Here is a 16,986-nt window from a genome sequence, read left to right on the forward strand (position 1 = left end):
TTGAGATGAATTGTCACTATGTTCGAGAAGCCTATCTGAAAGGAATCATAGAACTTCTGTATGTCACTTCAGAATATCAGTTGGCAGATTTCTTCACCAAAGCATTGTGTTCTCCGCGGTTCAACTTTCTTCTTGGCAAACTTTCGGTTATCATGCCCTAAGTTTGAGGGGGGTGTTAAATTGTAATATCAAATCAATGTAATTATACATATATATATAGGAAGATACATGCACATATATATTACATATATATATGTATATGTACCTACCTACATATATATATATATATAAAGTATATATAATTATTTCTTGTAATAGTCATAGGGGTAGTTTAGTCTTTTTGCATATATTTATTTTTCAAATATGTTGTAATTATTTTTCTTTTAATTATTTTTCTTTTTCTTTAAATTTTTCTTTTTCTTTTTAGTTTGTAAAAGGTAGTGTACACCTTGGAGGGGCCCACCATCTAGTCGTTGAGCCCCTTCCAACGGTCACATTTGTGATCGTTGGAGGGGCTCCAACGACTAGAAATGGAGCCCCTCCAAGGCCTCCACCTCCTCTATAAAAAGGGGTATTCCCCCTATTGTATGCATAAGGCTTTGGGTCAAAGCCCAAGTGATTTATAAAGTTTGTTATTCATTTTTTATGCCTTTGTGCATTTGTGATATTTTGTGAGTTGTGCTTTTGTGCACAAGTGCTCTAAGTGTTCTTATTGTGCATGCATGCATGTGTTTGTTATCAAGAATATTGAGGTCTTGATCAGAGTATCTTATTGAAGATACTTTCACAAGATACTCCTCTAGATTAGAGATAATTCACTTTTCTTGCAGCCTTATTGTAATACTAAGCATTTTTTAAAACCCGAAAATTTTAATTAATGAGAATTTTTCATTGAATTAAAAAAAAATTGATGTGAATGCTTTTATTACGAAAGATTCATAGGTGTAAGTTCATTATAATTAATCATTATTTATTTAGAAAAGGGATTAGTATAATATGTTGGATCCTAGAAATGGACCCTATGTTGGATCATTGACCCAATGGAGAGGATCCATAGTCCATGCATGGGACCACTTGAGGAGTCCAAATTTTAGAAAAAAAAACTAGTTGGGAACTAGGAAGTTGTTGTTTTTTTTAACTACAAGGAGGGGGTGTCACCTAGAGATTTGGATACAAGTAGGAAACCCAACCTCCTTTATAGAAATGGTTTGAGTCTCCTTCTTTTCCCCATTAACCGCGTTGAGAAAGAGAACGAGGGAGAATAGAGGACCAGCCTTCCAGCCAGCCATTCTAGAGGTCATTGTTGCTTAAGTAAGCCTTTTCCTCCACAATTTTTTCGGTGACCGGCCATATTAGTTGATTGTGTTTGTGTTTTGACTTGTTTTTGTGTGTTAGGTCTGATGTCAGATGTGTACCTTGGCCATGGACAACAACCACATATGTTGGGAAAAGGATCTACGATCTCTTTTGCGTTCCGAAGGTATCACGAGAGCGCTACGTTACAATTTGACCTTCGTTTTCGTGTGTGGTGTTTTAACCGAACAAAAACCGCATTAAGGTACGGGATCTTACGTTTTTCAGCATGTATGGGGTCCAGCATAAGCCAATCAAGCATTGAACTTTGTTTTTATAGGTTGAGTTCAGAGGATCTAGATTGGAATTAATTTTAAAACCAAGATTTTCTTCGTAAAAAGTGTTTTGATTTAGAAAAGAAATCAAACTCGTTTTCCTTTAAAAACAATTGGATTTAGGTTTTATATTTATATTAGATGATGGATTTTTGTTATATACATCATGTCTATAGAAATTGTTTTCATGTTCTTGATGTGCACATGTACTTTTATTTCGTTGGATGAATTTCTTGAAGTTATCTTGAATTTCTTGAAAAACTAGAATTTGTGTTGTGCTATTTTAGTCCAACCAGTCAAAACGATAATTCTGGTTCTCTCAAACCACAACTTCATAAATCCTTAAATTTGGTAGGGATATTAAATACATATGGAAGTAGTTCAAGATCAAATTTCATACTCGGATGAGTTGTGGATTGAGAGATATGCCATATGCAAGACGAAACAGATATTCTATCCTGACTATAAACCTACAGAGATAAGAGTATTTTGTAAAAATCATATCCCCAAAATACTCAGGATTTGTGGTTGAAATTTTAAGGTGTGTTAGTCTAAATATAGAAGAACACAATTAAAATTTTAGAGGTCGACTCCTCATGGTTTGGAGACGAAAATTCGCAAAAGTTGGGCCAAAATCTCTAGTTCTCAGGGACATGTTCTATCGAATATCAGAAATAGTACGTGTTTCGAGATTTTTAACTCCGCCTGTGTATAACTGTTTAGTTATACACTGCCGGTCCCAAGCTCGGATAAAGGAGGAGGGTTGCGGTAGGCCTGTGACAGCCAGCATAAAAACTGTCATATCCTATGAAAATGAACCAATATGAGAATTTCGTTGGGGCGTTCCCTACTGAGCGACGTGTTGTACTCTCTAGGCCCGGAGGCAGTGATAAATGGGCAAGGGTTGCTAGGTCGTCGCCCAGAAGCGACGCGTCACACTGGCGCCCGGGTGTGGTGTCAAATAGGCAAGGGTTCCCTCACTTTGTTGGACGGGTGGGGGTAAAGAAGTTAGTCCAAGACCATAAAATTAGGTTAGCCACTTGGAACATAGGGTCTTTAACTGGTAAGTTGGTAGAGTTAGTAGATGTTATGTGTAGGAGAAAGATTGATATTTTATGTCTTCAAGAGACCAAATGGGTAGGTGAGAAAGCTAAAGTGATAGAACCTTGGGGATATAAGATTTGGTATACAGGAATAAATAGGAATAGGAATGGAGTAGGGATTGTTATGAGTCGTCAGTTTATAGATAATGTAGTTGAGGTCCGTAGGAAGGGTGATAGAATTTTACTTATTAAATTAGTATTAGGTACGAATATTATTAATATTATTAGTGTTTATGCACCTCAAGTAGGTTTAGATGATTCCATTAAGCATCAATTTTGGGAAGATTTAGATGGAGTAGTACAAGGGATATCTTACGGAGATAAACTTTTCATCGACGGTGACCTTAATGGACATGTAGGCATTAGTAGGGATGGATTTGAGAGTATCCATGGAGGCTATGGTACAGGAGAAAGAAATGAAAGTGGAGAAAGGATTTTAGATTTTTGTTTGTCCTATGATATGATCTTAGCAAACACTTGGTTTAGGAAGAGGGAGTCTCACCTAGTAACATTTAAAAGTGGGGTTAATACGAGTCAGATAGATTTTTCCTACTTAGAAAGAGAGATGGGGGTTGTTGCATCGATTGTAAGGTTATACCGGGAGAAAGTGTAGCTACACAACATAGAGTCTTAATTTTAGATCTTAGAATTAGACAATGCCGCAAAAGAGATAGACATAGGATAGATCCTAGAATCAAGTGGTGGGCACTGAAAGGAGCTAAACAAGGAATGTTTGTAGAGCAGGTAGTTAAGGAAGTTGATTGGTGTCTCGAGGAAGATTCAGAATCAATGTGGAATAAGATAGCGGGTGGCATGAGAAAAGTGGCTAAGGAGGTATTGGGTGAGTTTAAAGGCGGTGCACCACTAGGTAAGGATACATCATGGTGGAACGAGGATATCAAATTAGCTATTATCTAAGTAAGAGTCGTGATAATGAGAATTCGGAGAAGTATATGATAGCAAAGAAGGAAGCTAAAAAAGTTGTTCGAAACGCGAGGGCTAAGGTATATAATGAGGTTTATGACAAGTTGGATACCAAAGAAGGCGAAAAGGATATTTATAGGCTTGCAAAGATGAGAGATAGGAAATCGAAGGATTTGGGTATTGTTAGATGTATCAAAGATGAAACGCAAAGGGTTTTAGTCAAAGATGAGGAGATTAAGGAGAGATGGAAAGATTATTTTGATAAGCTATTTAATGATAGTCATGCTCAAGATCTTGGAGACTTCTCCATTCCTTTTCATGAGATAAATCGTGACTTCATGCGCAAGATTCAAAAGAAAGAAATTGCAGAGGCTTTGAAGAAAATGAAATCAAGAAGGGCAGTTGGCCCAGATGGTATACCTATCGAGGCTTGGAAATGCTTGGGAGAGAAAGGTTTAGAATGGTTGACAAATCTTTTTAACTTGATTTGGCGAACAAATAAGATGCCTAATGAGTGGAGGAAGAGTACTTTGGTGCCTTTATATAAGAATAAGGGTGATATACAAGATTGCACAAACTATCGTGGTATAAAACTCATGAGTCATACTATGAAACTTTGGGAGAGGGTGATTGAGTCTAGGTTGAGGAAGGTTGTCATGATATCAGAGAATCGATTTGGTTTTATGCCTGGAAGATCAACTATGGAAGCTATACATCTTCTTAGACAACTTATTGAAAGATATAGAGAGAGGAACAAAGATTTGCATATGGTTTTTATTGATTTAGAGAAGGCATACGATAGAGTACCTAGGGACGTTCTCTGGTGGACAATGATGAAGAAAGGTGTTTCTCTCAAGTACATTAGTATAATTAAAGATATGTATGAAGGAGTAGTAACCAATGTCCGCACTTGTGGAGGGGTGACAACCAATTTTCCGATAACGGTTGGGTTACATCAAGGATCTGCTTTAAGCCCTTTCCTATTTGCGATAGTGATGGATGAGCTTACGAGATCAATTCAAGAAAATGTGCCATGGTGTATGTTGTTTGCTGATGAGATTGTTTTGATTGATGAGTCTAGAGCTGGGGTTAATGCTAAGTTAGAATTATGGAGACAGACATTGGAAGCTAGAGGTTTTAAGTTGAGTAAGAGTAAGACTGAATATATGGAATGTCGGTTTAGTAAGCAACGAAGTAGTGATGGGAGTGTAGTCAAGTTTGGTGAGCAAGAAATACCGGTGAATGATTATTTCAAATATTTGGGATCCATCATTCAAAAGTATAGAGAAATTGATGGAGATGTAAATCATAGGATAAAGATTGGGTGGATGAAATGGAAAAGTGCAACTGGAGTGTTGTGCGATCGTAGAATGTCATTGCGGTTGAAGAGAAAGTTTTATAGGACGACTATTAGACCCGCTTTACTATATGGTACGGAATGTTGGGCTGCCAAGAGACATCATATTCAAAAAATGAGTGTAGCTGAGATGCGGATGCTTAGATGGATGTGTGGAAATACAATAAAAGATAAGATTCGGAACGAGGAGATACGTAAGAAGGTAGGTGTTGCACCCATTGAAAATAAGATGCGAGAGAATCGTTTACGGTGGTTTGGACATATTCGGCGAAGGCCTAATGATGCTCCAGTTAGAAGGTTGGAGAAATGGGAAAATATATTAGTTAAAAGAGGTCGGGGTAGGCCTAGGAAGACTTGGATGGAGATGATAGGAAAGGATATGAATGCTTTGAACCTCACCGAGGACATGGCATTGGATAGAAATGATTGGAGGAAAAGGATTCATGTGGAAGACCCAAAATGAATTTCTTTTTTGGTTCATATCGCTGACCCCAATTGTTTTGGGATGAAGGCGTAGTTGTTGTTGTTTGTTGTTTGTTGCTCGAGATTTTTATCTCTCAACAAGAATCGAATTAAATTCTGAAATTTGATGGGTTTGAATCTAACATATCGTCACCTACAGTAAAAATCTCAACGTCTAATTTTTCCTGGACAATTTATAACAGATTTGTTTTTGAAATATTGAATTGGATAAGGTTCTGGACATCGGGAAAACATTTTATGTTCCATAATTTTATTTTCTGTTTTGTAACAAGTTAAGGTCAGAGATTTTGAGAATATAAATTTAACATACATAAGTACTTTCAGGTAAAATATCAAAGCCTAAATCGTCATGTACAATTTATGATGAAATTTCTAATGTCAGTTAAGTTTATGCGTTATCAGTCCCAACTTAGTAGATTGTTTTGCTTATATGCATGAGATGGTTCAAGAGGTGAACCGGATGAGTTTGTGGCATATTGTCGAGCAGCATATAGGCCTATTGAAGCAGTGTGTTGGTGTAATTTCATGTGAAAATCATTTAAATGCATAGTTTAAACTTTGTCACGATACATACGATGAATGGCACAATTGGCACATTATAGGTACATTGTTGTGTCCAAGCAGGGAGATAACCCAATCGGATGATGCATGAGATGATATGCATGTTGAGTTGGATGAAATTCATATGGAATGAGTGCATAATATAAATGTTGTGGATCCAAAACTGTTTTTTATGGTAAGAACGTATGAAAGTTAAAGATGTAAAAGATACCCAAATAGTGTATTAATTTTTGTTTCTTGGTTGCCCACTAAGAAAGTGGGACAGGGTGGTACCGAACTCCCAGGATTTTTTCCCAAGAACACGACTGGTTGCTCATTATCCACGGATACGGTAGTAGGGGACATTTGCCACCATTGATACCTGAGAATAGTGTGGTTTTGGGTTTCAGATGTTAAGCGTTATTAGTATACCAAGCAGTGGTCGTTTAGGGTGTTGTATCCCAATGTCGTTCTAAGAATCAGGTGCATACCAGGTTAATAAAATATAATTGTGTGTGAAAAAATATACCCATGAGGATTGCCTTGTACTTCGGTTTTTGCCTGGAAACAGTACCCACGGTGGGGTCAGGAGGAAACTTAAATTGATTATAAGTAACATGCTTAGGCATTCAAATGTAAGTGTCAATAAGAAAGATCAAAGTTAATTAGTAATTGGTTTATGTATCTTATGTGGTTGCAAGCGTATTTGAATTATTTCATGTACTTTAACATTTTCTAAAGGTGATGTTTGTTAGATTTATGCTTTATGACTTACTGTTGGATTATGTAAAAATTTCGTACGAGAATCGTGGTTCTCACCTATTGTTTCATATTCCCAGGTATTGAGACTCGAGCATAGTTGAACAGCGTGATGGCGGGACTAGTGTTGGAGATGACGGATCTATGGATTATTGGGTATTCTTTTTCTAAACAGGATGGGTTGGAAAAAAACTGTGAACTTAAGTTGAAGTTTATTAAATTTTCTTTATTAGTTTGAACTATTTTGTTTCATCAATGGTTGGTTTGATGGTGGAATATGGAAATGTGCCCCTGATTCATGGGATGTATTTTCGTTTTATATAAAGATTTTTTCTAGATTTTGTAAAAGAACCTAAAAAAATCATGATATTTAGGGTGAATTTTGGGGCTGTTACACTTATCCTCGGTTGAAACTACTAATAGCACTCAGTTTATGAAGCAAACACAACTTCTAGCCCAGTATGTTGTTGCACCTTTATCATCTTCTCCTAATATAACTCCTACACATACTTTTGATCCTAAGTTGAGTTAGCTAATAGATAGATACTCTAGATTAGAGATGATTCACTTTTCTTGCAGCCTTATCCTTAATTGGAACTACAATTAGCACTCAGTTGTTGATGCAAACACGGCAGCTTCTAGCCCAGTGTGTTGTTGCATCATTATCATCTTCTTCTCCCAATGCAACTCCTACACGTACTTTTGATCCTAAGTCAAGTTAGCTAATAGACTCTATAGCATCATGAGATATGTCTATTAATGAATTTATACTAAACATTTTGTAAACCATGCCATGGTTCTTTTTTAGCCATGCATGGTGCAATTATTTTTGTATCAAACTTTGAGTTCTATTAATTTGTATTTGAACCCTAAAAGTCAGTTGAAGATGTTATTACCCTTGCCATGAATTTGATCTATGGTGGTCAAATAACTTGTTATAACTAGTGTTATATTTTCTCCAAATTGTTGTTTTGTATAGGATCGACAATTAGGAAAGAAGATTATGATTGAGCATAGGTCATTTGTACTACCTCCACTCACTCCTACCATTAGACCGATCTACCCATTGGACCGACCCGAGAACCCCAGACTGTCAACAACCTCGCCTGCAGACTAGCACCTGTCCAGACCCTTTACACACATCCCTAGACCTACCTATAGCCTCTATACCAGGTCCTACAAGCTCTAGACCTAATATCATATCCAAAATTCTCACTAAATCCCAAATTGTACCTACTCGGCTAGATGATTTGACCTACGACCTCTTCACGACTGTGTTAGCAAGGGTGTTGACCTTAAGACACATAACCCACAGGCCCCAAGGTCTAAGTCCAACAGGTTCGATCCGCTTGAGTCCATGCAACTCAAATTGTCGTACTCATCAGTTGCAAATCTGGATCTCCCAACCGGGCTCATCCCCGATTCGTCCAACTCGAGCCTGAAAAATCCGAAGGGTACATCTATATGCTTGTTTTTTTAGGAATTAGTTCTTGGGACATTAGATTCTGATGCATTGATAGGTTTTTATAAGGTTTCAAAAATCAACGGCCTGCAATTTTCAAAAAACCAACACGTTGATATCTGACCCCCAACAGCAGAGGAAGTACAACGAAAAGGGGCTATGAAAATGTTGTATGGCACCCAACGTGCCTACTTGCTCGTCACCCAAGCGACAGAGTAAAAAATTGCCATGGATATAATAGATGTTTTCTCTGGCATGGCTAATTTGTTGAAAGAATTTTCTAAAGTATTTGATGAGCCACATGGTCTGCCACCTATGAGGTCCTAAGACCATAGAATACCCTTGAAGATGGGCACCAAACCCGTGAATGTAAGGCCCTATCTGTACCCTCACTCCCAAAAAGACAAGATCGAAAAACTCATAGGAGAGATGTTGAGCAAAGGGATCATCCGCCTCGAGAGTGAGTCCTTTATCCTCATTGGTGCTCTTGGTGAAGGACGGCACATGGAGATTTTGCGTAAATTATCGGGCCTTGAATGACATAACAGTGAAAGACAAGTTCCTGATTCTGGTCATTAAGGAATTACTTGAAGAATTGCACAAAATCGTGTTCTTTACAAAGCTCAATCTTCGTACAAAATATCATCAAGTGTTCATGGCTCATGATTGTTAAAATATATCTCCAAAACCAATGTTGTAAGTATATATATATATACATATTTATATACATAGAGATACATATACATATTCTAAACATATGTATATGTATCTCTATATATATAAATATATATATATATATATATATATCTTTTTATTATTTTACCTGAAAAGGGTATCATTGTAATTTCACATCTTGCACATATTCCACTTGGAATATATTGTAATCTTTTTTCTTTTCTTTCTTTTCCCTTTATTTTTATTTTTTATTTTCTTTATTTAATGTGTCACATTGGGGGTCCCCCCAATAGAGTCGCAAATGTGACCGTTGGGGGCTCCCCAACGACTCCTTTGGGAGCCCCCCCATGTGGCCCTTTGCATTTGTGTAAATAGGGGTGTTCCCCCCTTTGTTTTGTAAGCTTGAGAGCCTCAAGCATTTCTTTTTTATTGAATTACATGCCTTAAGTGCATGTTTACTCTTTTTTGTGTATTTTACGTATTTGTGCAAGTGTGGTGTAAGTGCATTTGTGCACTTTTTCAAGGATTTGTGCTTGTAGCCTCTTAGTATGCAATTTTACATGGTATCAGAGCAAGGTTGGTGATAGAGGATCGTGTGATTCTTTGTTTTTCGGGTGCCTCGAAAAGTGTGTCATTGGTGTTTTGAAGATTGAAGTAGTGGATTTTGCTTCTCCAATATTTTAGAAGAATCTTGTGTAAGTAAAACCTAAAGATTTTCTCTTGGTACGTATTTCTTCCTTCATCTTTACTCTCTAATGGGCGAAAAAGAGTCCTCCTTTGCTCTCGACTTTAAACTAAATGGCTCCAACTATCATGTTTGGGCCGGAAACATGAAGGCCCACATAAAAGGGAAGGGTTTGTGGGGTTATGTGCAAGGCACAATCCCAGAACCCGAACCAAAGATTACTATTGTTAAAGATGGAGAAATCAAGATTCTTGAGGGAGATGAAAGAACCAAAGCGCTTGAAGATTACTCCAAGAAACATGACGAATGGGAAATGAAGAATTTTAAGATTCTTTCTTGGATTTTCTCGTCGGTTGAAACCAAGATTAATGCTAATATTATCAAGTTCAAGAAAGCCATTATCTTGAAAAAATGTATACCTCAAGAGACCTATCACATAAATACTACCTCCAAAAGAAAGCTCTTACTCTTCAACAAGGTGACATGTCTATTAGAGAATATTTCGTCGACCTTTCTTCTATTTGGGATGAGCTTGCTATGCTCGAGCCTAAATGGAGTGGAGAAGCAATAGAACTCCGTCACAAGCAACTTGAAGAAGATCGGTTCTTCAACTTCTTGAATGGGCTAAGGCCCGAATTTGAGCAAATAATGTCATCTCTTTTATCATCTTTTACTCCTCCCTCTCTTGAAGATGTTCTCACCAAATTAAGTAGTGAAGAGAACCATATGGGTTTAAGTAAACAAGGATCAAATGTTCTTGCCGTTCCTTGTAATTATAAAAAAAAAATGAGGTCAATGTCGTATCAAGACCCGAAAACAATGTAAAAGCCTATTGTCCTCATTTTAAACCACAAAATCAAGGTAAAAATAGTGGGCAAAGAGGAAAAAAGAACTATAGCAAAATTATTTGTCATTTCTGTAAAGAACCCGGGCATATCAAACCTATATGTCCCAAATGGAAAAGGCTTTTAGCCATGGCCACCACCAGTATACCACAAAAGGAGGAGGCATCTTCAAGTAGACCTCTCTCTCTAAGTCAAATAGTGGAAGCTCTTCAACCTCTCCTCAAGGGAGCTACCTCCGGTGCCGCCGTGTCTACCTCTTCTCCTTCATGTAAAGTCTCTTGGCTTTTGGACTCCGGTGCATCCTTTCATATGTCCCCAAATATATATTCTCTTTCCGATTATTCAAAAAATATATATTACATATATTTTAACACATTTAAACTTAGACTTAACTTGGGAATAAGACTGCTAGAAACAAGCTTTTCAATAAAACGACTACTACAATGACCCAAACGACCATGCCTAAGATTTGGCTTATTACACTCAGAAAGACTAAAAACATTTTTAGAAGAAACTGAAGAAGATGATGATGCAAGCTTCAAAGTGGAAGGATTCTCTTGAAACACGTACATATTTCCTTGTCACTTTCCTTCAGCGAACGTTTCTCTCGTGTGGAGATCCTTGACACGAACAGAAAAAAGAGTAAACTCAACTAAGGCATTGATGCCATCAACAAGCTTAGAGACAAAAACAATATTTTTCTTGATATTCGGAGCATAAATGACATTTGAGAGAGCAAGAGAAGTAGACATAGGAATGACAAAGTTTCTAATGTGAGAAATACGATGGTGAGACCCATCTCCAGTGACTATACTATTTTTACCAGCATAGGGAACACGAGTTAAGAGCTTACCAACATCACCAGTGACATGAATGGTTGCACCAGAATCGACATACCAAGTGCCCTGATCATTTTGCTTTAAGTTCAATTCAGCTAGAGCAGAGAGTAACAACTCCTTGACTTCGTCACTGTTCTTCAATTTATCTGACCCCTTGCTTGTCTCTGACTGTTAACCTTTATTTTGAGGATTGAACCAACAATTTGTTTTGATATGCCCCTTTTTATTGCATAGAAAATAGGTCGGTATTGATATTTTCCTTTGCCCACTGGGAGGAATATTAGGTGTAGGTAATATTCCACAACTTCCTTGTCCATTTCTTTCTTGACTCCTTCTATCTCGAAAATCATATCTACCACGTCCTTGCCCAAAGGCAACTCCTGTGGCAAGAACAGTGTGTGCTCCACCTTGAGAATGAGTATCTTCAGAAAATCCCTTTGAGGTCATCTCATACTGCAAAAGCTTGGCACGAAGATCTTCAAAAGTAGGTAAATCTGGCAAACACAATAAGGAAGTAACCATCATATGATAATCCGATCCCAGCCCACTCAAAGCCTGTTGCACTATATATTTGTCACTAACTGCGCATCCGACGATGGCTAATTGATCTGTAATGGTCTTTATTTTGTTCAAGTATTGCATGATGGTCATGGAGTCCTTTCTCAACATTTGAAACTCGCTCTTCAAAAATAATATTCTGGCCTGAGAAGCTTGAGAATATGTTTGAACCAATCGATGTCATAATTGCATTGCGGAGCAGTCATCTGGAATTGCCACAAGCACTTCCTGTGACAATGTAGAAGTGATATAGGCAACCAGCGCCTGATCTCGCTTCATCCAGGATACGTATTCTGGATTTCTGACATAGGTAATAGAAAGATCTCCCTCACCATTCTTTTCTTCTTGTGGTATGAATTCTGGAGGAACAGGAATAGAACCATCCAAATGTCCGGAAAGGTCTTGACTTCTTATGAATGGTATGATTTGTCATTTCCAAGTTAGAAAATTGGAATTGTTCAGTTTCTCAGACACGAGTTGACTAAGAAAGTTTGAGGAAAGGCCGGGTTGAGAATGAGAAAATGAGTCCATATTCTATTGAAACTGAAAACAAGAAGGAATAAGAAATAGGAAACAAGAAAATGGCTTTATGGCAAGGACCCAACTACTATTGAATTCTAATATAATTCAGAACAGAAATTTAATATCAATGAATTTTGCCTTTTTTTTTTACAGTGAAAACCCGAGGCAAAAAATCGGAACTGTGCAGTAAAGAATCTGTTCTAAATAAAACTCAATCAGTAAGAGATACGTTATTTGAAAAATAACTCGTTTTCCTTTCACAGTTATGATGAAATAGGCAAACAGAACAAAAAGGGGACCCGAAACTGTATTGAGAAAAGAGAAAGATCAAAAACATATGAAATTGGTTTGGGATCTCGTCCAGATCAGAAACTGATCTGACGTCAATATGCAAAAAAAAGTTTCACGTGATCCTTTTCAACCTTTGAAATCACGCATAGATCAAAATCTGATCTTGCGTGATTGCTTTAGAAATGGATGGGTAAGATCATGTGCAGCAATGTGAAAGAAAGAGTGATAGACAGGCAAAAAAATAATAGGCAATGAGAGAAGAAAATATTGCAACGTGAAGTTTCAGATTTTAGGAAATAGGAGAAAGAGGTTGGCTTGAGAGAGGAGCAGTAAGAAAGAGGGACATAAGAGATCTCAGATGAATCGAAGATTTAAAGATAAAAGGAATAAGAGAAACTGATACCTTAGAAGAAGAAGACAAGGCAGACATAAGGAGATCCTTAAGCTTGGATCTGATGCTCTGATACCATAATAGAAATCGTGGTTCCCTGCTTCATACACAAGAGGAGGCACCGAATGGGAGAGAGACAAGAAAGTCGACTGTGGTATTGGGCTTCCCATTAAATACATGTTACAATTGTTAGGGTACGAAAATACCCATCATACAACAAATGTAAATTACAATATGCCATTAATGCCTTTAATGAACATGTGCTAATTAGCTAAACTCAAATTGGGTTTGGATAAGATCCAAACCCAGTCGTGAATACACGCTTCTTTTCAGTGGACCCATTGTGCATCCAACAATCGACACTTTTAATATTGCATCAGCCCAATTTGATAGTGATTTCATGGTAAATGTCCCTTTTTTTTACCTTGCCATTGAAAACATTTTATAGATACCTCATTTTCATTCATGTATCCATGCATCTCAGCATGCTCCATTCTCATTTGTGTAATGATGCATCTCAGTTCTTTCTAAAGATTGTCCCAAGTAAGACTTGTATCCTAAGGACATAGTAATGTAACATGGCCACAAGTATGTCATTGAATTCTCTACTTTGGATGACAAGTTGCATATAGGATTGCATGTCAGCAGTACACTAGGTCTCCAATCTAGCAAGTCAGAAACACAAGTAAGCATATGTATATCAATCTGCAAGTTAAATTTTCAATGAAAATAATATTAAACTACTCTCTCTCTCTCTCTCTCTCTCTATATATATATATATATATATATATGAGTAGGTGGTTGCTGCCTACCACTTTTCTGGCCTACCGCCAGCTTACCAGGCTTTTGAAGGTTTTTTCATGTTTTCCTTAAATCTGACTGTACAAATCAACTCCTGGGTCGTCCAATTTTGACATGCTGGTAAGTTTTTATAAGGTTTAAAAAATCGACGATGTAAGATTTTTATAAATATTCGAGGCTTAAAAAATCATGTTTTTAACGAAAAGACATTATCCAAGTGTTGTTTCCTAGCAAATCAACCATGTAGACTACATTTGCAGAGTCAGATTTGTGAAAAACAGCAGAAGACACCTGTTCGCTCGTGGTAGGCTGGCGATGGACCAGAAAAGTGGTAGGCAGCTACCACTTTTCCATATATATATATATATATACAAAGAGAAACTACCCCAGGATAAGAGACCTAGCCGCGCTGATTTTTCCTGCCGTACTTACGGTCGTTGTCTTGGCAGCGTAAAACTCCGTGGGCTTACTCCTTGCCCTCAAGGAGTCACCACACTTTGGGTTGTGCAAGAGGTGACGCCCATGGGATTTGAACCTAGACCGCCGGACTAGCAGCCTAGGCCCCATCCCACTATGCCAAACTCCTTTGGGGCATTTATTTATTTATTTATTTATTTATTTTTATGTTTGTATTTATATATTTTTTTGTGCAAGAGGTGACGCCCATGGGATTTGAACCTAGACAGCCTGCCTAGTGGCCTAGGCCCCATCCCACTACGCCAAACCCCTTTGGGGCATATATATGTTTATTTTTATGCTTGTATTTATATATTTTTATATATAGGTACCAAGCAACTAAACACCTAATGATGCATGTTCCATGTCCCACAACTAGAGTGACAATAGCCTTCAGCCTCTTTTTATAGAGCAGTTGCTCCTGAGTTTCAGTTTTTGTTGTGTCGAACATATTAGCGTAGCCAGCTTAAATTGCGCAAATTGCGACCCTTTGGCACCAATAGCAGCTTCCATTTGGTTAGGCTATGCAGTAGTGTTGCTTCCTTTGCTCCTGAATTGCAATTAATTATTCAATGATCAGAAAATCATACTTTGGCATCTAGAATCAGGCATCCAGGGTTGTGCTTGTATCCAGGAATTTTACTTCGAATTTCCCTAACAAGTTGTCATCTGAACCCACAACAAGGAGCGCTAGTGACTCAATAAAAGACTAGCACATAAACAAGGGAAGTAGTGACTTAAGCTACATTAAGTTTTCCATCACACGTCCGCTGTCGCATTTGGTAGGATATGTAGGCATAAACTTCCGGTGATCATGCATAGCGTGAAAATGAGAACTGCTAGAAGAAACGCACTTCTGATAATGCAGTCACATTTCCATATTCGTTCAGCAGTAAACTACAACAGGACCAGGTTACCTACATATGAATCCCATCTTTACAGGCATGATATCCGCTTTTCCCTCCATTACCAACAACTCCAAAAGCTAAGATTCAATGGTGCTCCCCATAATGACACACCACTAACCACCCCCAATAAACACATGATGCCTAACAACCATGCACCCAAAAACGGCCCCAAAATAGCAGCTGAGAGCCATCGGCGTCCAATTCCATTCACTGCCACAGGATTCTGATTAAGGAGACACACCAAAGTAGCTTCCATCAAAAACCAATGCGATTAGCGGGTGTTTGGATGCACCCACTGTTCCACTTATTAGAAAACTGGGATATATTACAGAAAGTACAACATAACACGACTAATAAACTAGGTCGTCCCAGACTTCTTTGAAAGTGGCTGGATGCAGCGTCAGACAAATGCTTTCACAAGGTATCACAAAGCCAAGAAGGAAAAATAAGAACGGAAACATCAATTCGGCCATGCCGTGGTAAAAGGCAAAGAAAAGGGCGGGGAGGAACGAAAGAGGTGAAGGGTCAAAAGAAACCGACCTGGATGAGTCTGGAGGAAGATAGAAACTGGAGGGGCGTTATTGGGTCGAACGATGACGCCATTCCTCACCAGGATGGGAAGCGAACCCTCCATCACCACGGAGAGAGAGAGAGAGAGGAAGGGGAAGAGCTACCTGATGTTTTGAATCTCGTTTTCTGGTGTTTTTCGTGCAGGTGAAAATCTCGGGAGAAATTCAGGGCATGTTTGTTTTTTGTCCTGGATGATGTGTTTCACATGATTAACATTCTCAGTGCAACTTTCTCATGTTTGTTTTTTGGTTCTGAATTTTTGGGTTGTAACTCTCATTCTCACTTGTGATTTACATTATCATGTTTGTGAAAGATTGAGGTAAGCAAAAACTTTCTCATTCCTTTAAAATGGATCAAGTTCGGATTTACACATTTGGATATTTTTAGGATCCAGATTATATTTGTAACAATATTTCACAGCAAATCTTAGATTTGATGTGGATTTATATTTGATTTGATCCGTTTGCATAGCAGATCTTTGTTTGGATCCAGATCTGATCCAAATTCTGTTTGCATTTAAAAAACCCATACATGATCCAAAAAAACATCAGGCGATTCTCCCGTCAAACATCCAATATGAGAAATGGGGTTCGCCTGCCCCCTGTCACCTGCTGGCTAGAGGGAAAACAGCGTCACCGATGAGTCCCTCCCACGGTCCCACCATGAGAACGGCGGGGCCCACCAGCAAGCCCCTCTTTCAGTTTTTCTCAACTAACATGAATGATGGAACTGATGTCGTGTCTTGCACATGGAGATTCGATATGGGCGAATCAGGAGTTTTGGTAACGACGGGATCCAATCAGCAAAGTATCCAAGAATGACTATGTGGACCCTATAGTTTCTTGATGAATTCAAATGGGTTTCAAATGTATCTTCATGTGTCCATGGTTTGGTTTGATGGATTTATAGAAATACTATTTAAGGTCTAGCCTAAACCATGTAGGTGGAAAGGGATAGGGTTTGAAGTTCGGGTTTGGGGCATGTGTCTAAAAACTTTGATCTGGATTGGAACTAGCGGGTTTAATAGGGTATTTGGGTTGAAATGTCTAGGTCTATGTGCATATGGAACCCCAATTGGTTTAAAAGGTCAAGATTGGGATGGAATTGGGTCAAAACCTTGGGTCTTACTTGGTTCTGGAGTAGAACCGGGTTAGAATTTGGTTTTGGGGCAAAGCCACAATTGGTGTTG

The 16,986-nt window shown here is 38.1% G+C and overlaps 1 protein-coding gene across 1 annotated transcript in view; it reads right to left on the minus strand.

Moving 5' to 3' along the window:
- The window catches only part of LOC149823479 (D-aminoacid aminotransferase-like PLP-dependent enzymes superfamily protein), a 48,573-nt gene extending 32,702 nt beyond the window's left edge, over positions 1-15,871 (minus strand). Inside the window, exon 1 of the mRNA XM_090018861.1 lies at positions 15,768-15,871. Within this exon, the coding sequence (XP_089874987.1) occupies positions 15,768-15,861 (94 nt within the window). The 5' untranslated portion in view covers positions 15,862-15,871. The remainder of the gene's footprint in view (positions 1-15,767) is intronic.
- Positions 15,872-16,986: the final 1,115 nt, after the last annotated feature.

The sequence above is a fragment of the Nuphar pumila genome, chromosome 10 (assembly GCF_984573655.1).
Source record: "Nuphar pumila chromosome 10, dmNupPumi1.hap1.1, whole genome shotgun sequence".
NCBI lineage: Eukaryota > Viridiplantae > Streptophyta > Magnoliopsida > Nymphaeales > Nymphaeaceae > Nuphar > Nuphar pumila.